The sequence below is a fragment of the Macaca thibetana genome, chromosome 11 (genome assembly GCF_024542745.1).
Source record: "Macaca thibetana thibetana isolate TM-01 chromosome 11, ASM2454274v1, whole genome shotgun sequence".
NCBI lineage: Eukaryota > Metazoa > Chordata > Mammalia > Primates > Cercopithecidae > Macaca > Macaca thibetana.
This window is the reverse complement of record NC_065588.1, coordinates 117,818,360-117,844,306: the sequence shown is the minus strand read 5'-3', so window position 1 is coordinate 117,844,306 and position 25,947 is coordinate 117,818,360. Positions and strand designations below refer to the sequence as shown.

The 25,947-nt window shown below is 49.5% G+C and overlaps 1 protein-coding gene across 9 annotated transcripts in view; it reads left to right on the top strand.

The window, feature by feature from the left end:
• KDM2B (lysine demethylase 2B) overlaps positions 1–25,947 on the top strand; it is a 155,983-nt gene that overhangs the window by 73,459 nt on the left and 56,577 nt on the right. For all 9 annotated transcript variants that reach the window (XM_050747866.1, XM_050747862.1, XM_050747871.1 and 6 more), the window contains one exon: positions 14,565–14,651. In XM_050747866.1, coding sequence (XP_050603823.1) covers positions 14,565–14,651 — 87 coding nt within the window. The remainder of the gene's footprint in view (positions 1–14,564; positions 14,652–25,947) is intronic.

The window sequence follows — 25,947 nt, the reverse complement described above, 5'->3', positions numbered from 1 at the left end:
GACAGGGTGTTACTCTGTTGCACAGGCTGGAATGCAGTGATGCGAGCTTGGCTCACTGCAGCCTCAACCTCCCAGGCTCAAGTGATCCTCCTGCCTCAGCCTCCCAAGTAGCTGGGACTACAGGTGCATGCCACCATGGTCAGCTAATTTTTAATTTTTTTGTAGAGATGGGGTCTCACCACATTGCCCAGGCTGGTCTCAAACTACTGGGCTCAAGTGATCCTCCCACCTCAGCTTCCCAAGGTGCTGGGATTACAAGCATGAGCCACTGTGCCTGGCCTAGCCTATTTTTGCCTTCAAAAGCATCTTTGTCTCTCTGATCTATTTCTGTGTGGTGTTGCTGGTTCTGGGAACAGATGTCCTCCTAGGGATGAAACTTGGCTCCTCCTATCCCTAGCCTCTACCTACCTGATTGGCCTGAGGCTGGACTTACCCTAGACCCTTTGATGATGTAGAGGAGGCCTGGGGTAGGGGTTAGAAAAAGTGCAAGCAGCCCAGACGTCCTCCTTCCTCACAGGGGAATCACGGGCAGCTCGTGATAATATGAAATGAGGCATCTCAATGACTTGGTGCTGTTGGGGGTGTTTTTCTAGTACAAACACATTGAAACCTTCCAACAACCCTTTGGAGTACTTTTTTTTTTTGAGACAGAGTCTTGCTCTGTTGCCCAGGCTGGAGTGCAGTGGTGCAATCTCTGCTCACTGCAACCTCCGCCTCCCGGGTTCAAGCGATTCTCCTGCCTCAGCCTCTCGAGTAGCTGGGATTACAGGTGCCCGCCACCATGCCCGGCTAATTTTTATATTTTTAGTAGAGACAGGGTTTCACCATGTTGGCCAGGCTGGTCTTGAACTCCTGACCTAGTGATCTGCTGCCTCCTCAGCCTCCCAAAGTGTTAGGATTATAGGCGTGAGCCACCGTGCCCGGCCTTGTAGTACTTTGACTATCCCTATTTTACAGATAAGTAAATTGACGTACAGAGAGGTTAAGTAACTTACCCTAGGGTCTGGTTGCTGTTCAGTGGGAGAGTCTATGCGCCACTCTCTTTTTTTTTTTTTAAGACGGAGTCTTGCTCTGCCGCCCAGGCTGGAGTGCAGTGGCGCGATCTCAGCTCATTGCAAGCTCCGCCTCCCGGGTTCACGCCATTCTCCTGCCTCAGCCTCCTGAGTAGCTGGGACTACATGCGCCCGCCACCGAGCCCGGCTAGTTTTTTGTATTTTTTAGTAGAGATGGGGTTTCACCGTGTTAGCCAGGATGGTCTCGATCTTCCGACCTCGTGATCTGCCCGTCTCGGCCTCCCAAAGTGCTGGGATTACAGGCTTGAGCCACCGCGCCCAGCCTATGCGCCACTCTTTTGGTGGCTGTAGAGAAAGTGATTTTCTTCCTCTCAAGAGGCAATCCCAAATTTAGGGAGAAGATATTGAGGTGATTGTGTGGGTTTTATTTACAAATCATGCAACCTGGGATGAAAGCTGCAAATCTGCAGCCCCTGGGCAAACCCAGCCTCCGGGCATCGCATCTGGCCTGCACAGGATTAAATGGATTTTTGTAATTAGTTCCCAACGTTAAACAAATCTGGAGCCTCTTATAAAATATCCTGGCTTGGCCAGGCATGGTGGCTCACGCCTGTAATCGCAGCACTTTGGGAGACCAAGGCGGGCGGATCAGTTGAGGTCAGGAGTTTGAGACCAGCCTGGCCAACATGGTGAAACCCTGTCTCTACCAAAAAAATACAAAAATTAGCCGGGGTGTGGTGGCACACACCTGTAATCCCAGCTACTAGGGAGGCTGGGGTGGGAGAATCACTTGAACCTAGGAGGCAGGGGTTGCAGTGAGCGAGATTGCACCACTGCACTCCAGCCTGGGCAACACAGTGAGACTCTGTTTCTAAATAAATAAATAAATAAAAATGAAATATCCTAGGTCTCCTGGCTCATGTTCCTGAATGGCTACAATCAGCAGGAAGTAATTAGCAGCGGACCCCTTATGCTCCAGTCCCCACCACTAAACTTCCCTCTGCCTCCCTGAGTGTCACTAGTTTTTCTTTCTTTCTTTTTTTTTTTTTTTAAGACAGAGTCTTGCTCTGTCGCCCAGGCTGAAGTGCAGTGACATGATCTCGGTTCACTGCAACCTCTGCCTCCTGGGTTCAAGTGATTGTCCTGCCCCTGCCTCCTGAGTAGCTGGGGCCATGGGCATGCTACCATACCTGGCTAATTGTTCTGTAATTTTTTTTTTTTTTGAGACGGAGTCTTGCTCTGTCGCCCAGGCTGGAGTGCGGTGGCCGGATCTCAGCTCACTGCAAGCTCCGCCTCCCGGGTTCCCGCCATTCTCCTGCCTCAGCCTCCCGAGTAGCTGGGACTACAGGTGCCCGCCACCTCGCCCAGCTAGTTTTTTGTATTTTTTTAGTAGGGACGGGGTTTCACTGTGTTAGCCAGGATGGTCTCGATCTCCTGACATCGTGATCCGCCCGACTCGGCCTCCCAAAGTGCTGGGATTACAGGCTTGAGCCACCGCGCCCGGCCTGTTCTGTAATTTTTGTAGAGATGGGGTCTCCTATGTTGCCCAGGCTGTCTTTTTCATGTAACCTAGTTACATGAAACTAGGTTTATTGTAACTACCTGACTTTAGGTAGTTTATTGTTTATAAATAAACAATAGCTCGTTTATTGAACTTACCTGACTTTAGAGATGTTTAGTTGAGCCTTGTCTAATGAGGCTGTTTTCAGGCTGAAGAGCTTGTTAATTAGGTGGACAGGCCTCCTGAGGGTCCCGTGAACGCTGGGGCCGCTGCTCGTGTCTCTAAATGTCGTGTGGCCAAGTGCTTGCCGGGGGCCGTGGGTGCCGTCACCTCATCCAGAGCAGGAGAGTTTCTGATTGGTTTGACAGGCATCAGCCCTTCACTCTCCCTGGAGACCCAGAAAAAATTTTGAGGCCTGGTGCAGTGGCTCACACCTGTAATCCTAACATTTTAGAAGGCCGATCACATGAGCCCAGGAGTTTGTGACCAGTCTGGGCAACATAGTGAGACCCCATCTGTACAAAAACAAAAGTTAGCCAGGTGTGGTGGTGCGCGCCTGAGGCAGAAGGCTTACTGGAGCCCAGGAGTTCCAGGCTGCAGTGAGCCGAGTGCACCACTGCACTCCCGCCTGGGAGACAGAACAAGACCATGTCTCAAAAAAATAAAAAAACCAAAAAAACCCGATTTTTTATTTTTTTATTTATTTTATTTATTTTTTTTAAATTTTTTATTTTTTTGAGACGGAGTCTCGCTTTGTCACCCGGGCTGGAGTGCAGTGGCCGGATCTCAGCTCACTGCAAGCTCTGCCTCCCGGGTTTATGCCATTCTCCTGCCTCAGCCTCCTGAGTAGCGGGGACTACAGGCACCCACCACCACGCCCGGAGAAGTTTTTGTATTTTTAGTGGAGATGGGGTTTCACCGTGTTAGCCAGGATGGTCTCAATCTCCTGACCTCGTGATCTGCCCGTCTCGGCCTCCCAAAGTGCTGGGATTACAGGCTTGAGCCACCGCGCCTGGCCAAAAAACCGATTTTGAACCCAGTACTGACTTTCCGGTTGGGAGTGCTGCCCCAGAGGGTGGGCCGCCCGTTCTCCCCAGCTGTACGCGCCGTTGCCTTGTTCTCTCTTTACTGTTGTTGGGGGCTTCTTTTGCTTTGGCCAAGAAATAAAACACAGCTCAGGAATGTGGGTCTGAGACAGTTCAGAGCTGATGCCCAGCTCCCCCACTGCCGCTGAGGGATTCATGTTTCTGGGCTGTGGTGGTTTCCGCTTGATGACTGACCTGCTAGGATCTTTGGCTTGTGTTTCAGGAAGAGGGGCTCTCTCCTGGGACCTCAGAGGCTGCTGCTTGTGGTGGCTCAGGGTAACTAGTGCCCTGGTGATTGGAGACAGCCCCCAGTTCAACTCAGTCTTTAGATGACTAGGTTTTGGCTTATACTAAAAACCCATTTGTTCTTTCATTTGTGTGATTTTGTTGTTTTTACATTTTGAGACAGTCTTACTCTGTCACCAAAGCTAGAGTGCAGTGGCATGATCACAGCTCATTGCAGCCTCGACCTCCTGGGCTTGGATGATCCTCCCACCTCAGCCTTTCCTGTATCTGGGACTATAGGTGTGCATCACCATGTCTGGCTAATTTTTATATTTTTTGTAGAGACGGAGGTCTCACTGTGTTGCCCAGTCTCATCTTGAGCCCCTGGGCTCAGGTGGTTGGACAGCCTTGTGTGACATATGTTTTAAATTGTGGTAAGACACACATTACAAAACTTACCATTTTAACCATGTTAAAGTGTCCAAATCAGTGGCCTTAGGTACAGTCACAATTTTGGTTTTCTTTTTGTTTGTTTGTTTTGTTTTGTTTTTCTTTTTTGAGACACAGCCTCACTCTGTTGCCCAGGCTGGAGTGCAGTGGTATGATCTCAGCTTACTGCAACCTCTGCCTCCTGGATTCAAGTGATTCTCATGCCTCAGCCTCCCGAGTAGCTGGAATTACAGGCATGCGCCACCACACTTGGCTAATTTTTATATTTTTAGTAGAGATGGGGTTTCATTATGTTGGCCACGCTGGTCTTCAACTCTTGGCCTCCCGAAGTGCTGGGATTGCGGGCATGAGCCACTGTGCCCGGCCAACAATTCACAGTTGTGTGCAGCCACCACCACTATCTTATTCCACAACCTTTTTATCACTGCGGACAATCCCGTACCTAAGAGCTGCCATGTCCCATACCCTCTTCACTGCGAATCTGCTTTCTGTCCTGTGGATTTACTTATTCTAGATATTTCATTGTAATGTAGGTTTTGGTTTGTTTTTGAGATGAGGGTCTCACTCTGTCACCCAGCCTGGAGTACAGTGGCACAGTCATAGCTCACTGCAGCCTCAGCCCCCGAGGCTCAAGCAATCCTCCCATCTCAGCCTCCCAAGTAGCTGGGACTACAGGCATATGCCACTACTCCCAGCTAATTTTTTAATTATTTGTGGAGACTATGTCTTGCTATGTTGCTTATGCCTATAATGCCAGCACTTTGGGAGACCGAGGCAGGAGGATTGGTTGAGCTCAGGAGTTTGAGACCGACTTTGGCAACATAACAAGATCCTATCTCTATAAAAAAATAAAAAATTAGCCAGGTATAGTGGCGTGCACCTCTACCTGGGAGACTGTGTAGTGTTAGAGGGCTGAGGCAGGAGGATCATTTGAGCCCAGGAGGTGGAGGCTACAGTGAGCTGTGATTGCATCTGACAGAGACCCTGTCTCAACATCAATGAGAAATAAATATAGACACTTACTGTGATGGAGGTGCCAAGATATTGGCCTGTATGAGATGGGAAGGACAAGAACTCAGGACGCAGGAGACCCTGGGGTTCAAGTTTGGTTTCTGCTCTGAGCTACTCACTGTGTGGCCTTGGGCAAGCCAGTCCACCTTTCTGTTTACCTGTATGTAAAATGAGGATGTGCTTTGTCCTCCTGGGGACCAGATTCTGTGATTCTTGGCCATTCTGAAACGCTGACCCTTCGTGAAACTGCAGTGTCCTCACTGTGATATGGGCATAACAGCGGAGACCTATGTCATTGAATTACTTTAAAGAACAATGAAGCCATGAACATAGGTTGCAGCCAAAGGTGAGTCAGACTGGCTTTGGCCAGCTACCCACACTTCCGCTGCCCTTTCTCTTTCCTTCCCCCTTCTCACCTCTCAGCAGCCCCCTCATGCCCCCTCCAGGTTAAAGATTGCTGCTTAGGCTCGGCACAGTGACTCACACCTGTCATCCCAGCCCTTTGGGAGGCCAGAGTGGGAGGGTGGCTGGAGCTCAGGAGTTTGAGGCCACCCTGGGCAACATAGTGAGACCCCGACTCTACGAAAACAAAACAAAACAAAACAAAAGGAACAAAAAATTAGCCAGGTGTAGTGGCGTGCGCCTGTTTGAAAGTCTGATGCAGGAGGATTTACTGAGCCTAGGAGTTTGAGGCTGCAGTGAGCTGTGATCACACTCCAGCCCTGGTGACAGAGTGAGACCCTGTCTCAGCTCACTGCAACCTTCACCTCCCAGGTTCAAGTGATTCTCCTGCCTCAGACTCCCAAGTAGCTGGGATTACAGCATGCGCCACCACTCCCAGCTAATTCTTGTATTTTAGTAGAGGCAGGGTTTCGCCATGTTGGCCAGGCTAGTCTCGAACGCCTGGCCTCAAGCGATCTGCCTTTCTCGGCCTCCCAAAGTGCTGGGATTACAGGTGTGAACCACTGTGTGGCCAGGTGTTCTTTGAAGACCAAAAGTTTTGCATCAGACCGAAATCCCTGTGCCATCTGTTAAGCAAGCGGAATGCTCTTGGGGAATGCAGTACTTGGAATACAGCGTCGTGGTCATGAGGACTCAGTGAGGTGACACCTTTAGCACAGGGCCTTTAATAGCTCAGCAAACTAGAGCCAAAAATTTCAGACATCATAGAATGAAAACAGGCTGGTGCAGGGCAAATGTGCCAGCCTGTGAAACCCATGACCGTGGAAGGTGTTCACAGCTTTTTTCTCTTGGGGTTGTCAGTTCCCCACCTGGAACGCATCTGCTTGTTGACGCGGCCTCTCCTGGGTCTTACTGACTTGTAGAACAGTGAGGTGTAAAGCCCAGATGACCAGCGTGGTTGGCTTTTAAAAATCATCACACTTTTGGCTAGGCACGGTGGCTCACGCCTATAATCTCAGCACTTTTGGAGGCCAACGTGGGCGGATCAGGAGGTCAGGAGTTCAAGACCAGCCTGGTCAACATGGTGACACCCTGTCTCTACTAAAAATATAAAAAAATTAGGTAGGCGTGGTGGTGCGCGCCTGTTATCCCAGTTACTCTGGAGGCTGAGACAGGAGAATCGCTTGAACCTGGGAGGCGGAGGTTGCAGTGAGCTGAGATCGTGCTGCTGCACTCCAGCCTGGGCGACAGAGCAAGACTCTGTCTCCAAAAAATAAATAAATAAAAAAAATAAAAAACCAAGTATGTTATTTAATAGTCCTGGGGGTCAGAATCAGAACTAAAAGAGTCAGCAGGGCTGTGCTTGCTCCAAAGTCTCTAGAAGAGAATCCTTCCGGGCCTCCTCCAGTTTCTGGCAGCTTCCGGTGTTTGCTGGCTGTGGCTGCATCACTCCAGTCTCTGCCTTCATTTTCTTGTGGATTTCTTCTTTGTGTCTCTGTCCAAATCTCTCTTATCATAAAGACACTAGACATTGGATTTAGGGTCTACCCTAAATTCAGGATTATTTCACCTTGAAGAAAAAATTTTTTTTTGAGACGGAATCTTGCTCCATTGCCCAGGCTGGAGTTCAATGGTGTGATACCGCATCACCACAACCCCTGTTTCCTGGGTTCAAGCAATTCTGCCTCATCCTCCTGAGTAGCTGGGACTACGGGCATGTGCCACCATGCCTGGCTAACTTTCGTATTTTCAGTAGAGACGGGGTCTCACCATGTTGGCCAGGCTGGTCTTGAACTCCTGGCCTCAAGTGATCCGCCCTCCTCCGCCTTCCAAAGTGCTGGGATTACAGGTGGGAGCCACGGTGCCCTACCTGAACACATAATTTTTGGGACACAATTCAAGCTACTTCAGATGGGTTTTCACAGACGGTTGGGCTGAGATGGAGGGAGGGTACTTGAGAGACCCCAGGTACCTTGACGCCTGGCGGGTCTCTTTCCCCGTGGGAAGGGGTCACCCCGGAGGATGCTGGTTCCCCAGAGCAGGAGTTCCCCAAGCCGCACCTCCCTTGTCGGCCGGTGGATGGCGATTCTTCCCTGATGCCTGCCTTATTTTCACAGTGGGATATTTTTAGTCACGGCATGGAGGGAGTTTGTGATTGTTAAGGCCCCAGCTTAGGGAGCAGTGGGACCCGAATCCGTTGTTAACTAATTAAGCTCTTTGAGACAAGTTGGCATAAGGGGCCGCCCAGGCCCAGCCATCCCTTATCTGTGGTTATCTCGTGAGGTCCAGTACGGGGCAGTTTCCAGCAGAAAGGGCCCCAAGGCTTGATCTTTCTTTTTTTTTTTTTTTTTTTTTTTTTGAGACGGAGTCTTGCTTTGTCGCCCAGGCTGGAGTGCAGTGGCCGGATCTCAGCTCACTGCAAGCTCCGCCTCCCGGGTTTACGCCATTCTCCTGCCTCAGCCTCCCGAGTAGCTGGGACTACAGGCGCCCGCCACCTCGCCCGGCTAGTTTTTTTTTGTGTGTATTTTTTTAGTAGAGACGGGGTGTCACCGGTTAGTCACGATGGTCTCGATCTCCTGACCTCGTGATCCGCCTGTCTTGGCCTCCCAAAGTGCTGGGATTACAGGCTTGAGGCACCGCGCCCGGCCGACTTGATCTTTCTCTTCCAAAGCCTGCCCTGGACTTTCGGAGGGGAGCGGCGTGTAGGGTGTAACCCTTAGGGGGCTCCTTGTATCTGTGCTTCCGAGAGCCCCAGGGAGTGTATAAATTCAAGCAGGGCCTAGGGAAGCCAGTGACATGATTCCCTCCAGCACAACCTATTTCTCAGAGATGAAATCTCCAATTAGAATAATCTTCTTTTCCCGCAGCCTGTCATACACAAATGAAAATTCTTCCCTGAGGGACAGAGCCCAGGGCGCCCCCTGGTGGCCGCAGGGGGCCACACACAGAGGGAAACGGGAGGTATGAGCGTGAGATGCTAGGCTCAGGGCACTTGGGGAAAATTCTTTTTATTTTTAATTATTGTTAAGTAATTAATTATTATTTTTTTGAGTTGGAGTCTCGTTCTGTCACCCAGGCCAGAGTGCAGTGGTGCAATCTTGGCTCATTGTAACTTCTGCCTCCTGGGTTCAAGTGATTCTCCTGCCTCAGTCTCCCGAGCAGCTGAGACCACAGACACGTGCTACCACGCCTGGCTAATTTTTTTGTACTTTTAATAGAGACGGGGTTTCATCATGTTGGCCAGGCTGGTCTTGAACTCCTGACCTCAGGTGATTTGCCCACCTTGACCTCTCAAAGTGCTGGGATTACAGGCGTGAGCCACCACACCTGGCCATTATTATTATTTAGAGACAGAGTCTCCCTCTTTCTCCCAGGTTGGAGTGTAGTTGTGTGATCATAGCTCACTGCAGCCTCAAACTCCTGGGCTCAAGCAATCCTCACACCTCAATCTCCCCAAGAAGCTAGGACTATGGGCACATACCACCATGCCCAGCTAAGTTTTAAAGTTTTTTTGTAGAGATGGAGTCTTGCTATGTTGCCCAGGCTTACCAATAACAATTGCAATTTTAAAAAGTATTGGCCGGGCACGGTGGCTCACGACTGTAATCCCAGCACTTTGGGAGGCCGAGGTAGGTGGATCGCCTGAGGTCAGGAGTTCAAGACCAGCCTGGCCAACATGGTGAAACCTGTCTCTACTGGAAAAAAAAAAAACAACAACAAAAATTAGCTGGGCACGGTGGTGTGTGCCTGTAATCCCAGCTCCCCAGGAGGCTGAGGCAGGGAATCGATGGAACTGGGGAGGCAGAGGTTGCAGTGAGCCGAGATCACGCCACTGCACTCTAGCCCAGGTGACAGAGCAAGACTCCGTCTCAAAAAAAAAAAAAAAAAAAAAAAAAAATTTATCGAGTGGGTGTGGTGGCTCACACACCTGTAATCGCAGCACTTTAGGAGTCCAGAGGATCAGCTGACCGTAGGAATTTGAGACCAGCCTGGGCAACATAGCAATAACCTATCTCTACTAAAAAATTAAAAAATTAGTTGGGCATGATGGTGCTTTCTTATCCCAACTACTTGGGAGGCTGAGGTGGGAGAATTGCTCGAGCCCAGGAGTTCGAGGCTGTGGTGAGCTGTGATCACGCCGCAGCACTCAAGCCTGGGCAACTCTCTGTTTTTTTGAAACAGAGTCTTTTAAAATATATTATTTATTGTTATTAATGTATTAATTATGTCTAGTACTTTGAACTGCAGTAATAACTTTTTGTAACTAATCTCCCTCTAAAGAGGCCTCTACCTCAGGGCTTGTGAGTTAGACTCCAATCTGATATTGAAATGACAAGAAATGGTAAGACATTTAAGAAGGAAACTCAAAACAAAGGGGGGTGGGCATTACTTTCAGTCATATGCAGAGCCATGTTTGCAAGTTGGTGGCCCATGGGCCGAACCAGCACACGGATGTGTCACTCACCGTGGGTTTTTTTTTTAAGTTTTAGTTAGTTGCTAACATTTAAAAATGCAGAGATTTCAAATAAAACTCTGCATCTTTGATTTCTTCTGAAAAAGTAAAGGTCTAGTGGGCCTTTCATCCCCATAGGAGGTAAGCTGGAGTTGGGTAGCATTCCCCCTTTTTAAATGGGCCGTGTGTTCTCTAGTTTGTCACAGGCCTCACCATTCCCTATTGTCCCAGTCTGGTTACATCTTGAATTTGTTACTCAATCCTAAAGTTTGGGATTGGAGTAAGTGGCTGAAATGCCCTGTGGAAATGACGGTCTTCTCCCCCAGCCATTTGGGACCCACATGCAAGGGGGAATGGGAAGTCTCTGGCTAAACCTGGAGCATATTTCTGGAAAGCTCGTTTGTTCTTAGTGATTTTTTAGAGAGAGGAAAACTATTTATTTATTTATTTATTTATTTTGAGACAAAGTCTCACTCTGTTTCTTAGATTGGAGTGCAGTGGCACGGTCTCGGCCCACTACAACCTCTGCCTCCTGGATTCAAGTGATCCTCCTACCTCAGCCTCCCAGGTAGCTGGGACCACAGGCACACACCACCACATCTGGCTAATTTTTGTAGTTTTAATAGTGATGGGGTTTCTCCGTGTTGCTCAGGCTGGTCTAACTCCTGGCCTCACGTGATCCACCTGCCTTGGCCTCCTGAAGTGCTGAGATTACAGGCCTGAGCCACTGCACCTGGCTGGAAGCATTATTATTAGAAAAAATCAGCACTGATGCTTGTGGAAGAGGGTGCAAAATTCCTATGGATTATTTTTTATTTTCATTTTTATTTTTTTTGAGATGGAGTCTTGCTTTGTTGCCCAGTCGGGAGTGCAAAGGCATGATCTCAGCTCACTGCAACCTCCACCTCCCAGGTTCAAGCGATTCTTCTCCCTCAGCCTTCCAAGTAGCTGGGATTACAGGCATGTGCCACCACGCCAGGCTGATTTTGTACTTTTAGTAGAGACAGGGTTTCTCCATGTTGGTGAGGCTGGTCTCAAACTCCTGACCTCAGGTGATCCGCCTGTCTCGGCCTCCCAAAGTGCTGTGATTACAGGCATGAGCCACTGCACCCGGCCTCATATGGATTGTTAAAAGAAATAATGAAATGAGAATCCTTTGCCCTAGTGCCCCCTCGTAGTCTATTCTATTCTATTCCATTCCATTCTATTCCATTCCATTCCATTCCATTCCATTCTATATTTTATTTTATTTTTTGAGATGGAGTCTCACTCTGTTGCTCAGGTTGGAGTGCAGTGGCATGATCTCGGCTCATTGCAACCTCTGCCTCCCGGGTTCAAGCGATTCTTCTGCTTCAGCCTCTTGAGTAGCTGGAATTACAGGCACCCGCCACCACACCTGGCTAATTTTTGTAATTTTAGTAGACACGGGGCTTCACCATATTGGCCAGGCTGCTCTTGAACTTCTGACCTCGTGATCCACCCACCTTGGCCTCCCAAAGTGCTGGGATTACCGGTGTGAGCCACCGTGCCCGGCCTAATTATTATTTTTCAAAAATGCGAGGCTGAGCACAGTGGTTCATGCTTGTAATCCCATCACTTTGGGAGGCTGAGGTGGGCTGACTGCTTGAGGTCAAGAGTTTGAGATCAGCCCAGGCCACATGGCAAGATCCCATCTCTACAAAAAATTACCTGGACGTGGTGGTGGGCACCTGTAGTCCCAGCTACCTGGGAGGCTGAGGTGGAAGGGTCACTTGAGTTGTGATGGCACCACTGCACTCCAGCCTGGGCAACAGAGCAAGACCCTGCTTCAAAATGTAGACTATTTTTAAGTGTAATTTTAGATTTACAAAATTCAGCAGATAGTACAGAGAATTCCAATACATACCCCTCATGCCTAGTTTTCCCCTATTATTAACATCTTATATTAGTATAGTGTGTTTGTGACAATTAATAAACCAATATTGATAACATGCATTGTAACTAAAGACTATATTCAGAGTTAGACCATGTTATTACTTGTCTTTTTTTCTGTTATAGGATCCCACCCAAGGTACAATATTACATTTAGTCTCATCAGTCTTCTCTTAGCTGCCATAGTTTCTTAGACTTTACTTGTTTTGATGACCTCGATGGTTTTGAGGAGATCTGTTCAGGCATTTTGTAGACTGTCCCTCTTTTGGTATTTGTGGCTTTATTTTATAAACACTCTGGTTCCAGGTGCGGTGGCTCATGCCTGTAATCCCAGCACTTTGGGAGGCCGAGGTGGGCGGATCACTTGAGGCTAGGAGTTTGAGACCAGCCTGGCCAACATGGTGAAAACCCGTCTCTACTAAAAATAACAAAAATTAGCCAGGGGTGGTGGCGCACGCCGGTAATCCTAGCTACTTGGGAGGCTGAGGCAGGAGACTCCCTTGAACCTGGGAGGCAGAGATTGTAGTGAACCAAGATTGTGCCACTGCACTCCAGCCTGGGTGGCAGAGTAACACTCTTATCTCAAAAAAAAAAAAAAAAAAAAAAAAAAACTTTGTTTATTGGAAACTTACTCTAAGTTAGTCATTATGTGAGGCTTTGGGGATACAGCAGTGAATAAAGACACTTTATAAATAGCATTTACAAATCATTGACATTGACTATGGGACTTTGGGGAAGCTCTATGTTCCCGCGGCTGGGATTTGAACCCTTGTAGCCAGGGGTTCAAATAATCTTCACCCTCGTTTGTCTCCTGAGCACTTCTGCTCTTCCTGCTAAGTGCTTTTGTATGATTTACTCTGTTCTTAAATGTCCTGAAAAAATGTTTTTATACAATTCAGCAATCCATGGTCCAGGATCAGAATGGCCCAGTGATAGGTCCATGTGTATTTAAACACATTTTTTTGTGGGGTGCTGTGGATGTGTGGATGTAGCCAGAGAAAATCCTGTGTGGGTGGTCATGGGGCAGAAAGTCTGGTGCCAGAGAGTGGGGTTCCGGGGGTCTGTCTTCATAGTCTGGAGCAGCACTAAAGTCCTGTGAGCCTATGTGAGCCTCGGTAACCTCCCCTATGGTGGCTGTTAGATAATTCAGCTGGGTAGCATCTTATACCTGGATGAGGTTCTAAAGTCCAGCCACACAAGGCCAAAGTCTGGTAGCGTGAGAATTCCCTTTGAAGAACCTTCAAACTACTCATGAGAGTGAACACAGTGTGCCTCGTGGGAGATCGCCACGCAACCTGGCAGTCTGTGCAACGCAGCCCATTTTTCTGCCACCATTTGGCCACATGACTCCATCCTCGGTCAGACCAGATCAAGCATCTTCTTGTATTTAGGGCCCATGTTGCAAAAAACATTTACACATTGTCACACAGCATGGTTAGTGTACATGTAGCAAGCTGACTGAAGGACGGAGTCATGGCTCTGTGAAGGTGTCAAGGTCTGGCAGTTGGTTTTGTTTGCTTCTCTGAGTACGTAGTTAAATTTGTGAACATTAAGAGGATCCGCAGTGCCACTACCCAGCCCTTCCGGAGTACTTGGTAGGAATTAAATGAGGTGCAGTGGGTTACCCCTGTAATCCCAGCATTTTGGTAGGCTGAGGAGGGAGGATTCCTCGAGGCCAGAAGTTTGGGCAACATGGCATATACCCTGTCTCCACAAAAAATTTTTAAAAATTATGGCTGGGCACAGTGGCTCACGCCTGTAATCCCAGCACTTTGGGAGGCCAAGGCAGGTGGGTTACTTGAGATCAGGAGTTGGAGACCAACCTGGCCAACATGGCAAAACCCCATCTCTACTAAAAATACAAAAATTAGTGCGGTGTGGTGGCACACACCTGCATTCACAGCTACTCAGGAGGCTGGGGCAGGGAAATCGCTTGAACCCAGGAGGCAGAAGTTGCTTGAGCCAATATTGCGCCATTGCACTCCAGCCTGGGCGACAGACTTTGTCTCAAAAGAAAAAAAAATTTAGCCAGGGAGGGTGCCATGTGCCTGTGGTCTCAGCTACTCAGGAGGCTGAGGCATGAGGATCACTTGAGCCAGGTGGTCAAGGATGTAGTGAGCCATGATTGTACCACTGCACTCCAGCCTGGGTGACAGCAAGATTCTGTCTCAAAAAAGAAAAAAAAAAGTTTGCCTGTGAGTCACTGACACTCTGGACAAGCGCTAGCTGTCATAACTGTGATCATGGGTGATACATACGTGGAAGTCACAGGGAGGTGTGTGATTTGCTTTGTTAAAAAAAATCTGTAGAGGGCAGAGGGGAACATTGTATGTTTTGTGGGCCCCAGGGGACCCTAGTGACTTGGTTTCTACTGAGTGTGTGGGTGGTGGTGGAGTCATGGGCGGGCGTTGACTTTGTGGAGTGCAATCCTTACTGGACTATGTCTGCTGTTCGGCCCCGTCAGAGACCTCCCCTTCCCCCTGGGCTAATATGGGTGCTTTGTTTGTCCACAGAATGTCCTGAAGGAGCACGCGGACGATGACCCTAGTCTGGCCATCACTGGGGTCCCTGTGGTGACTTGGCCAAAGAAGACTCCAAAGGTAAGACGCAGCCTGCCTGCAGTGGGCAGCCGCTTCCCACTTCCTTCCCACCTCCTGTAGGGTGAACGTCCGCGGCTTTTTCGGTGGCTCTGGGGCCTCCTGAGATGAAGGCACCCCAGTGACGATGAAGGATTTTGGTGATTTGTTCTGTGTTTTTGTTTTTGGAACGGGGCTGCTTTACCTAGCTGTGGGAACTGCGAACAGTGCCGCCTGGTGGTCACTTGGAAAACTGGGGGGCGCTCACACCTCGCCTTTCCCTGTGCTTAGGTGGATTTTCTGACTCTCCTTCCCTCACTCCCTTGCTTCTTCCCTTCCTTTTTCCTTTTCCTTTAGCGCTTCATGGGCTGTCTTCTCTTTTGAAAGGAACTTTTTCTCAGTGTGTAAAACTGATTGATGCTCAACATACAAATGTGTAATTGGTCGAGGGCGGTGGCTCACGCCCGTAATCTCAGCACTTTGGGAGGTGGAGGCGGGTGGATCACCTGAGGTCAGGAGTTCGAGACCAGCCTGGCCAACATGGCACAACCCCATCTCTACTAAAAATACAAAAAAATGCAAGCATGGTGGTACACGCACGTGGTCCCAGCTACTTGGGAGGCTGAGGCAGGAGAATTGCTTGAACCTGGGAGGTGGAGGTTGCAGTGATCAGAGATTGCACCACTGCACTCCAGTCTGGGCTACAAAGTGAGACTCTATCCAAAATAAAAATAAAAATAAATAAATGAAATAAAATAAAAATGTCTAATCAAACGGGAAAGGACCAGGTCACGAAGAAGAGGAATAATGGCTGTATTGTTGAAGACTTCGTAGGGGCAGTTGGCTATTGTCTGGACCTCCACAGCCCTTATCTTATTTATGTTTCAGCAACTCTGTGGCGTAGACAGCTGTGACTCTCATTTTATAGATGAGGAAACTGAGGCTTCAAAAGGTCAAGTCACTCGTTAGGACAGCCAAGTACACAAAGATCGGTCGGTTTGGCAGCAGAGGCCAAATTTTCAACCAGTGCTCACCTCAAAGTCCGCCATCCAGAGAAAACAGTTTTGGTGAGCACCCTTCCAAAGGCGGTCCTAGGTGGGATACATATGTATCAGGTCATCTCTCTACCATCCATCTGCCTCCAGGCAGCTTCACCACTTCCTTGGACAAGTTACATACTGTCCTGAGCCTTACTTTCCTTGTTTATAAAAATGGGTTATACCAAGACTTTCTTCAGTGGTTGTCAGAACTAAATGAGATAAGACATGCAAAACCCTTCAGACAAGGGCTGTCTTGAGGTTAGCACGCTCTAAATATTATTTGTGACTTCAGTAGCCCCAAGAGGTATTTTGTTAATTTCTGATTTTTTTTTTTTTTTGGCTATTATAAAAAACACTGAAGCCAGACATGGTGGCTTATGCCTGTTGTTCCAGCTACTCCAGAAGCTGAGCGGGGAGGATCACCTGAACCCAGGAGTTCAAGATCAACCTGGGTAACATAATGAGACCTCATCTCTACCAAAAAAAAAAAAAAAGGCCGGGTGTGGTGGCTCAAGCCTGTAATCCCAGCACTTTGGGAGGCCGAGACGGGCGGATCACGAGGTCAGGAGATCGAGACCATCCTGGCTAACACGGTGAAACCCTGTCTCTACTAAAAAAAATACAAAAAACTAGCCGGGCGTGGTGGTGGGCGCCTGTAGTCCCAGCTACTCCGGAGGCTGAGGCAGGAAAATGGCGTAAACCCGGGAGGCGGCGCTTGCAGTGAGCTGAGATCCGGCCACTGCACTCCAGCCTGGGTGGCAGAGCGAGACTCCGTCTCAAAAAAAAAAAAAAAAAAAGGCCAGGCATGATAGTGCATGCCTGTAGTCCCAGCTCTTTGGGAGGCTTAAGCAGGAGGATTGCTCGAGCCCAGGAGCTTGAGGCTGCAGTGAGCTGTGATTACACCACTGCACTCCAGTCTGGGCAATAGAATGAGACCCTATCTCAAAAAAAAAAGAGAAAGAAAGAAAAAAGTGTACTGTAACAGATTTCAAACACTTTTTTTTTTTTTTTTTGAGACCGAGTTTTGCTCTTGTCGCCCAGGCTGGAGTGCAGTGGCCTGATCTCGGCTCACTGCAACCTCCGCCTCCTGGGTTCAAATGATTTTCCTGCCCCAGTCTCCCGAGTAGCTGGGATTACAGGCACCCGCCACCGTGCCTGACTGATTTTTTGTATTTTTAGTAGAGACAGGGTTTCACCATGTTGGGCAGGCTGGTCAATTTCAAACACTTATAGGCCTGGTGCAGTGGCTCTCACCTGTAATCCCAGCACTTTGAGACGCCAAGGTGGGCAGATCACCTGAGGTCAGGAGTTGCAGACCAGCCTGGCCAACATGGCGAAACCCCGTCTCTACTAAAAATACAAAAATTAACTGGTCATGGTAACACGTGCCTGTAATCCCAGCTACTCAGGAGGCTGAGGCAAGAGAATCACTTGAACCTGGGAGGTGGAGGTTGCAGTGAGCTGAGATGGCACCACTGCACGTCAGCCTGGGGATGCACTATAGTTTTATTTGCTAAATCTGGCAACTCTAGTTGAAATGACTATAGTTTTGATACATTGTTGAAACAAAATGGATTATTCAGATTAATTTCACTGTTTGTTTTTACCTTTTCAAATGTGGCAACAAAAAAACTCAAAAGTACCTATGTGGCTCACCTTCTATTTCATTCATTCATTCATTCGTTTATTTAGAGTCTTAACTCTGTTGCCCAGGCTGGAGTGCAGTGGTGCAATCATGGGTCACTGCAACCTCTGCCTCCCTGGATCAAGCAATCCTCCCACCTCAGCCTCCCAAGTAGCTGGGACCACAGGCACGCACCATCATGCCTGGCTAATTTTTTATATTTTTGGTAGAGATGGGGTTTTGCCATGTTGCCAAGGCTGAACTCCTGAGCTCAAGCAAGCCGCCTGCCTCGGTCTCCCAAAGTGTTGTGATTACAGGCGTGAGCCACAGTGCCTGGCTTACCGTACGTACTTCTGTTATTTCTATCGAGCAGTGCTCTTCTGTATAATTCTTTGATTATCTTCTTCAGGTGTACTTTTTTTTTTTTTTGAGATGGAGTCTTGCTCTTGTCACCCAGGCTGGAGTGCAGTGGCGCAATCTCGGCTCACTGCAACCTCCGCTTCCTGGGTTCAAGTGATTCTCTTGCCTCAGCCTCCCGAATAGCTGGGACTACAGGCGTCCGCCACCACGCCCGGCAAATTTTTTGTATTTTTAGTAGAGACGGGGTTTCACCATGTTGGCCAGGCTGATCTCGAACTCCTGACCTCAGGTGATGTGCCCACGTCGGCCTCCCAAAGTACTGGGATTACAGGCGTGAGCCACCATACCCAGTCACAAATAAATATTTTAAAAATAAGGAAGTAAATAACTTCAGAGCCACAAACTGGTATGAAGCAGAAGAGGAATGAATACCCCGGGCCCACCACCGAGCCCTGAAAATAAATGACCCCCAGCCCAGCTGAAACTCCTGGGCACTCCCCAGTATACGCAGCAGCTTCCAGACGCAGTTTGTCTATTTGACTTTACCCTTTCCATGAGGCTGGGAGATGGAGGGTGTTATCACCTTGGTGCAGTTGAGGAAGCAGAAAGCTTGGAGAGGTGCAGCAGTGACCCTCGGGCCACTTCCTTAGGAGAAGGAAGGCGTCAGACCCCAGATGTGCAGGTTTCTGTCACTGCACGGTGAGGAACCAGTGACATGTGGCAGGGAGAGGGGGGAGGGAGGCCTCTGCTATGTTTATGCATTTCCTGGCTGGTGGGGTTAAAAAGTTAACAGGAAAGGAAGAAATAACTAAACGACTGACTGCCTGGGCCGCCCGGGGTCTCTGGGTTCCCAGGTTGCAGCTTCCTCCCATTGGATGCAGGTTGGGGTGAAAGATCAAGGGTGCTCACTGAGGCCCTCAGGATGCAAGGTAGGGAGTGGTATTTGATCTGGGTCGGGTTACCTAACAAGTAATTAACGCTAAGTGATGATTAGCAAGAAATGCTTTGATCTCCCACCTTGCCTCCAGGAGAACAAAGCCCTTTTCTGGAACTGATTAGGTGCTGTGAGGTCATTTCTGATGCGGTGTCCTTCATATCCAAGATGCTACTGAGCCACCATCCATCACCATCCACCTGATTGGCTGTTTCCACAAGTGGTGTTGGATTTGTTTTGATCTGTCTACACTCCGGCTGCTTCCTTTTATGACCAAGGGGCAGGATGGTGGGGGCCCGTCTGTGACCTTACAGGCTGGGCGAGGGAATGGAGCTTATTTGAGGCCTGGCCTCTGACCTCGGCCTTATTAGTGAGCTGACCCCTGGCTCAGCTGCCAGACATGGCTACTGGCTGGCTTGCTGGTTTATTCCCAAAGGAGGAAACTGAGGAAGGACGGGGGACCCAGCCACGACTGCCTCTGGCTAGCAAGCCAGCCTGTGGACACTGCCAGCTTCTTCATTCATTATCTCTAGTGGCCAAACCAGGCTGCCACTTGAATTTCAATGACTGGCAATTTTTCTGGAGTATGGGAGCAGAGAGGCTGGAGTGTGGAGGACGAGCACCCTGATGGGGACATGGAGACAGTCCTCGTCAGTAGCTGTTGGATCAGCTTCCTTACGGGGACATTTCGGGGCCACACAGGAACCACAAGAGGAAGCAACACACCCTCGATGACTTGTGACCTTTGCTTCTGCTTTGTCTCTCTCCCCTTTCCTCCGAAGTTGGTCCCTTCCATCCCAGAGGCCTGCTCCATCTGGGGTCCCTCGGGAGTGACGCACAGCCTTTCCCCGAAGGGGAGGCACGTGATTCAGTGAGAGTCCCCTAGTGCTTCCGGCAGGTCCCTGCCCGGCTCTCAGTCCTGTCGGCCCGCAGTCGTGAAGCTGATGCTGTACAGTTGAGGTGGAGGGGGCTGGCAATAATGGCTGCCCTGTATTGCCAACTACTCAGGGTCCTGTAATTTCTCAGGGAGGCCATGTGCTGTAATGAGGACCAGTCCCCAGGCTGGTGGCATCAGCTTCACCTGGGGGACTTGTGAAAAAATACAGCTTCCTGGCCCCCACCCTTGATGTAGCCATTCTGTAGGCTTGGGGTGGGCCTGGGGATCTGCACTTTCTAAAAGCAGCTCGGGGCCAGGTGTGGTGGCTCACGCCTATAATGCCAGCACTTTGGGAGGCCGAGGCAGGTGGATCACTTGAGGCCGGGAGTCCGAGACCAGCCTCACCAACATGGTAAAACCCCATCTTTACTAAAAATACAAAGATTAGCCAGGTATGGTGGCAGGCGCCTGTAGTCCCAGATACTTGGGAGGCTGAGGCAGGAAAATCACTTGAACTTAGGAGGCGGAGGTTGCAGTGAGCTGAGATTGCACCACTGCATTCCAGCCTGGGTGACAGAGTGAGTCTTGGTCTCATTAAAAAATAAAAGCTTCAGGCCGGGCGCGGTGGCTCACGCCTGCAATCCCAGCACTTTGGGAGGCCGAGACGGGCGGATCACAAGGTCAGGAGATCGAGACCATCCTGGCTAACACAGTGAAACCCCGTCTCTACTAAAAATACAAAAAAAATTAGCCGGGCGCAGTGGCGGGCGCCCGTAGTCCCAGCTACTCAGGAGGCTGAGGCAGGAGAATGGCATGAACCTGGGGGTCGGAGGTTGCAGTGAGCCGAGATCGCGCCACTGCACTCCAGCCTGGGCGACAGAGCGAGACTCCGTCTCAAAAAAAAAATAAATAAATAAATAAAAAATAAACAAAAGCTTCTCGGGGCGGGCACTGTGGCTCATGCCTGTAATGCCTGTAATCTCAGCACTTTGGGAGGCTCAGGCTGGAGGATCACTTAAGCCCAGGAGTTGGAGGCTGCAGTGACCTATGATCACTCCACTGCACCCCAGCCTGGGTGACAGAGTGTGATCCTGTCTCAAAAATAAATAAATAAATACATACATACATAAATAAAAATAAAAATAAAAAAATAAAACTGCGCGCGGTGGCTCATGCCTGTAATCCCAGCCCTTTGGGAGGCCTAGTTGGGCGGATCACTTGAGGTGAGGAGTTTAAGACCAGCCTGGCCAACATGGTGAAACCCCATCTCCACTAAAAATACAAAACAAGAGGCCAGGTGTGGTGGCTCATGCCTGTATCCCAGCACTTTGGGAGCCCGAGGCAGGCGGATCACCTGAGGTTGGGAGTTCAAGACCAGCCTGATCAATATGGAGAAACCCTGTCTCTACTAAAAAAATACAAAATTACCTGGGCGTGGTGGTATATGTCTGTAATCCCAACTACTCGAGAGGCTGAGGCAGGAGAATCACTTGAACCCAGGAGGCAGAGGTTGCGGTGAGCTGAGATCACACCACTGCACTCCAGCCTGGGTGACACAGCAAGACTCCATCTCGGAAAAAAAAACAAAAAACAAAACAAACCAATATATAAATAAAAATGAATACATAAAAGCTTCCCAGGTCATTCTCTGCACTGCTCGGATGCATTTTTGGGGTCAGATGCACCTTTGGGTGGACTCCTTCCTTCGCCACTGACTAGCTATGTGGTCTTGAGCAAGTCTCAGCCTCAGTTTACTTATCTGTGAAAGGGGCTAACAGCACCTTTCTTGTGGGGCTGTGGTGAGATGATGTCTGTGAAATGTCTTTAGAGTGGGCCATCAATCAGTGTTTGCTATTCTAGTTTTTTGTAATTATGGTTTAAAAGTAACCGTGAATCTGCCCACCCAGAAGGCTTTTGATGTTCTTGATAGAAACTGAGGACACAAGAGGAGGAGCGGGGACCAGGGGAGGGGGCTGAATGGTTTAGAGGCATTTCCCATCCCAAAATTATTATTTGCTTGTGCAAAACTTAATCGCAAGCAAGGGCCTGAATGACTTAATTTCTTTGCAGTAGTTATGGCCGTGCTGAAATGGGCTGGCATTTCCTGGGGGTTTGGGGGTGGGAACTGGTTTAAGAAGCTGCTTTATCTAGGCATGCCAAGGCTGAAGCGGGCGGATCAGTTGAGGTCAGGAGTTTGAGACTAGTCTGACCAACATGTTGAAACTCCGTCTCTACTGAAAATACAAAAAATTAGCCGGGCATGGTGGCGCATACCAATAATCCCAGCTACTTGGGAGGCTGAGGCAGGAGAATCACTTGAACTCAGGAGGCAGAGATTGCAGTGAGCGGAGATCGCCCCACTGCACTCCAGCCTGGGCAGCAGAGCGAGACCCCGTCTCGAAAAGAAAAATAAAAGAAGCAGCTTCTCCTTTATCTCTTCCTCCTCCTAGAAGGGAGGAGTCGTAGGCTCTTTGGAAGGGAGTGATGGTTTGCCTGAGAATGTGCCCCTGGGGGTTTGAGGCCACTGAGGCCATGGGGTTCTCCACCGGGTCAGGGTAGGAGGAGAGGATGTCAAAGGCCAAGGGTGTCAGATGTCCAGTGCTGAGGGCAGGACAGGTCTGGTGAAAGGCTTGTGGGAGAGCAGCTCCCCAAGAGGAAGTGCGCAGCTCAACATGCTGGGAGGAGGCCACGATGGAAGCCGCAGGGCCAGGATGTGGGTCCCAGGAGAGCAAAGAAAGGCAGGAGAAACACGTTGATTCTTGGAGGGTGCGGTGAGGGGAGCCATGTGAAGAGACACCTGGGCCTCCGATCTGGAATCCCAAGTGCGTTCCTCCTGCCGTCTGAGTCATTCATGGAGTCTGGAGTCCGGCAAATTCTTGGGAGGTCAACAAAAACGTCCAGTCAACAAATGCCCACAGAGAATGTTCTGCTGCTTCTAAATAATGTTGTATACAACATCAACAGCAGAAGAATCCTGTTGAGAGAAAAATATGGGTGGCAAAAGGATGCACCAGTTCTGTCGTTCGTTCTTTCTTTCCTGCTTTTGTTTCTTTCCTTTCTTTTTTGTTTGACACAAGGTCTTGCCCTGTCGCCCAGGCTGGAGTACAAGTGGCGTGACCACAGCTCGCTACCGTCCCCACCTCCCAGGCTCAAATGATCCTCCCCCCTCAGCCTCCTGAGTAGCTGGGACCACAGGCATGTGCCACCACACCCAACTAATTTTGTTTATTTTTTGTATGGGGAGTGGTCTCACTATGTTGCCCATGCTGGAGTGCCGTGGCTCAATCATAGTTCACTGTAGCCTCATACTGCTGGGCTTAAGAGATCATTCCACCTCAGCCTCCCGAGTAGCTGAGACTATAGGTGTGCACCCCCATGCTTGACTTTGTGATTATTATTATTATTATTATTTGAGAGAGATTCTCGCTGTGTCACCCAGGCTGGAGTGCAGTGGCGTAATCTTGGCTCAATACCAACCTCCGCCTCCTGGACTCAAGTAATTCTCCTGCCTCAGCCTCCTGAGTAGCTCGGATTATAGGCATCTGCCACCACTCCTGGCTAATTTTGTATTTTTAGTAGAGACAGGGTTTCACCATGTTGGCCAGGCTGGTCTCAAACTCCTGACCTCATGTGCTCTGCCTGCCTCAGCCTTTCAAAGTGTTGGGATTACAGGCGTGAGCCACTGCACCTGGTCTGTGATTTTTATTAATCATGGTAAAATGCCGGGCGCAGTGGCTCACGCCTGTAATCCCAACACTTTGGGAGGCTGAGGCAGGTGGATCACAAGGTCGGGAGTTCAAGACTAGCCTGACCATGATGATGAAACCCCGTTTCTACTAAAAAAAAAAAAAAAAAAAAAAAAGCCAGGCGCAGTGGCTCATGCCTGTAATCCCAGCACTTTGGGAGGCCAAGGCGGGGGTGGGGGGGGATCATGAGGTCAGGAGTTCGAGACCAGCCTGACCAACAAGGTAAAACCCCATCTCTACTAAAAATACAAGAATTAGCCAGGTGTGGTGGCACACACCTGTAATCCCAGCTACTCAGGAGGCTGAGGCAGGAGAATAGCTTGAACCCAGTAGGCGGAGGTTGCAGCGAGTCAAGATTGTGCCACTGCACTCCAGCCTGGCAAAGGAGCAAGACTCCATCTCAAAAAAAAAAAAAATGTGGTAAAATATATTTTGTGTAAAAGTTACCATTTCAGGCCGGGCATGGTGGCTCACGCCTGTAATCCCAGCACTTTGGGAGGCTGAGGTGGGTCGATCACTTGAGGTCAGGAGTTTGAGACCAGCCTGGCCAACATGGTGAAACCCTGTCTTTACTAAAAATACAAAAAGTAGCTGGGCGTGGTGGCGCATGCGTGTAGTCCCAGCTACTCAGGAGGCTGACGCAGGAGAACTGCATAAACCCAGGAGGTGGAGGTTGCAGTGAGCTGAGATCATGCCACTGCACTCCAACCTGGGTGACAAAGCAAGACTCCATCTCAAAAAAAAAAAAAAAAGCTATTTCAACTATTTTTATGTGCATAGTTCAGTGGCATTATTATTTATTTATTTATTTATTTATTTATTTATTTATTTATTTATTTTTTGAGATGGAGTCTCGCTCTGTCGCCCAGGCTGGAGTGCAGTGGTGAGATCTCTGCTCACTGCAAGCTCCACCTCCCGGGTTCACGCCATTCTCCTGCCTCAGCCTCCTGAGTAGCTGGGACTACAGGCGCCCGCCACCATGCCCGGCTAATTTTTTTTTTGTATTTTTACTAGAGACGGAGTTTCACCATGTTAGCCAGGATGGTTTCGATCTCCTGACCTCGTGATCTGCCCGCCTCGGCTTCCCAAAGTGCTGGGATTACAGGCATGAGCCATCACGCCCGGCCATTATTATTATTTAACGTGTTGTGCAGCCATCATCACCATCCATCTCCAGGACTCTTTCATCACTCCAAACAGGAATCCTGGAACCCCGGCCCTGTTTAACACTCACTCCCCATTCTCCCCCCCCCCGCTGCCCCCTGACAGAAGGTTTTTGAAGACAGAATAGTGTGAAGTTGGGACACTTGGTGAGGGAGAGGCCATCAAGGAGGCTATTGCTTAAAGGTCTCCTAACAGTGGATCAGTTTAGCGTAGTGACTGTGGCAATGAAGAGGTTGGATCCCAGATATATTTGGGAGGCAGCACTGATGGGACAATGGGAAGCTTCTGCTGCTGGGTTGAGGGGAGGTGTCAGGGATGGCTCTTAGGTGTTGGATTTACAGGGCGTCTTCGGGCTAGTGTTCTCACCTCTTTCTGGAAACCCGACCACAGAATGATTTTCAACATCCTCAAACTGGTGTCGCCCCTTTGCCACCAGGCTCAGGCCCTTCTAGTCTCCCAGCTGTCAAAGTAACCTCCTGAAATTTAGACCCCATCACAGCTCTCGCTTGTGTATTAGTCGACTAGGGCTTTATAACAAAGGATCGCGACAGAAACGTACTGCCTGAGTTCTGGAGGCCAGAAGTCCAAGGTGAAGCTGTCGGCAGGCAGGTTCCATCTGGGACTGTGTGAAGATCTGCTTCAGGCCTCTCTCCTTGGTTTGTAGGTGGCTGTGGTCTCCCTGGGTCTTCACCTCATCTTCCCTCTGTAAGGGTCTGTGCCCAGATTTCCTCGTTTTATAAGGACAACAGTCATATGGGTGCTGGGGGCTCGGACTTCAACATACGAATTTTGGGGGTGGATACAGTCAGCCCCCAACCCTTGTTATCAATCCTTCAGTGATTCTCCATCTTCTTTATTTTTAAAGTTTTTTTTTTTTTTCTAGTTTCTGAGACAGGGTCTTTCTCTGTTGCCCAGGCTGGAGTGCAGTGTTGCAATCACGGCTCGCTGCAGCCTCGACCTCCCAGGCTCAAGGGATCCTCCCACCTCAGCTTCCCAAGTCGTTGGGACCACAGGTGTGCACCATCATGCCCAGCTAATTTTTGTGTTTTTGTAGAGATGGGGCCTCACTGTGTTGCTCAGATTGGTCTTGACCTCCTGGGCCCAAGTGATCCTCCCACCTTGACCTTCCAAAGTGCTAGGACTACAGGCGTGAGCCACCACGCCCAGCCTCCATCTTCATTAAAAGCCTCTCCCAGCTCGTGAGCCTGGCCTTGAGTGCCCAAGTCGCCGTCTGTGACTGTGCCGTAGACTCTCCTGACCTCCTCTCATCTTCATTTCATTGCTGGGGAACCAAATTCCTCCATGGTTTCCTTGGACCGGCCTGCCTCTGTCTTTGCTTACACTCTTCCCTTCTCAGAGGGCCCTTTTCCCCATTGCTCCCATGTAGAAATCCTCTCCATGCCAGCTCCAACCCAGTTCCCTCCTCACCAGGGAGCCTCCTGAGCTGACGTGTTCCAATTGCACCTTAGCCCCTTTCCGGCTGCCTCACCCTCCTTGTGGACTGCTGCAAGGGGCTTCCTTGCCTGTCTGGCCTCTGATTGGTCTCAGCCCGTGGGAAGCACCTGCAGGAGATGG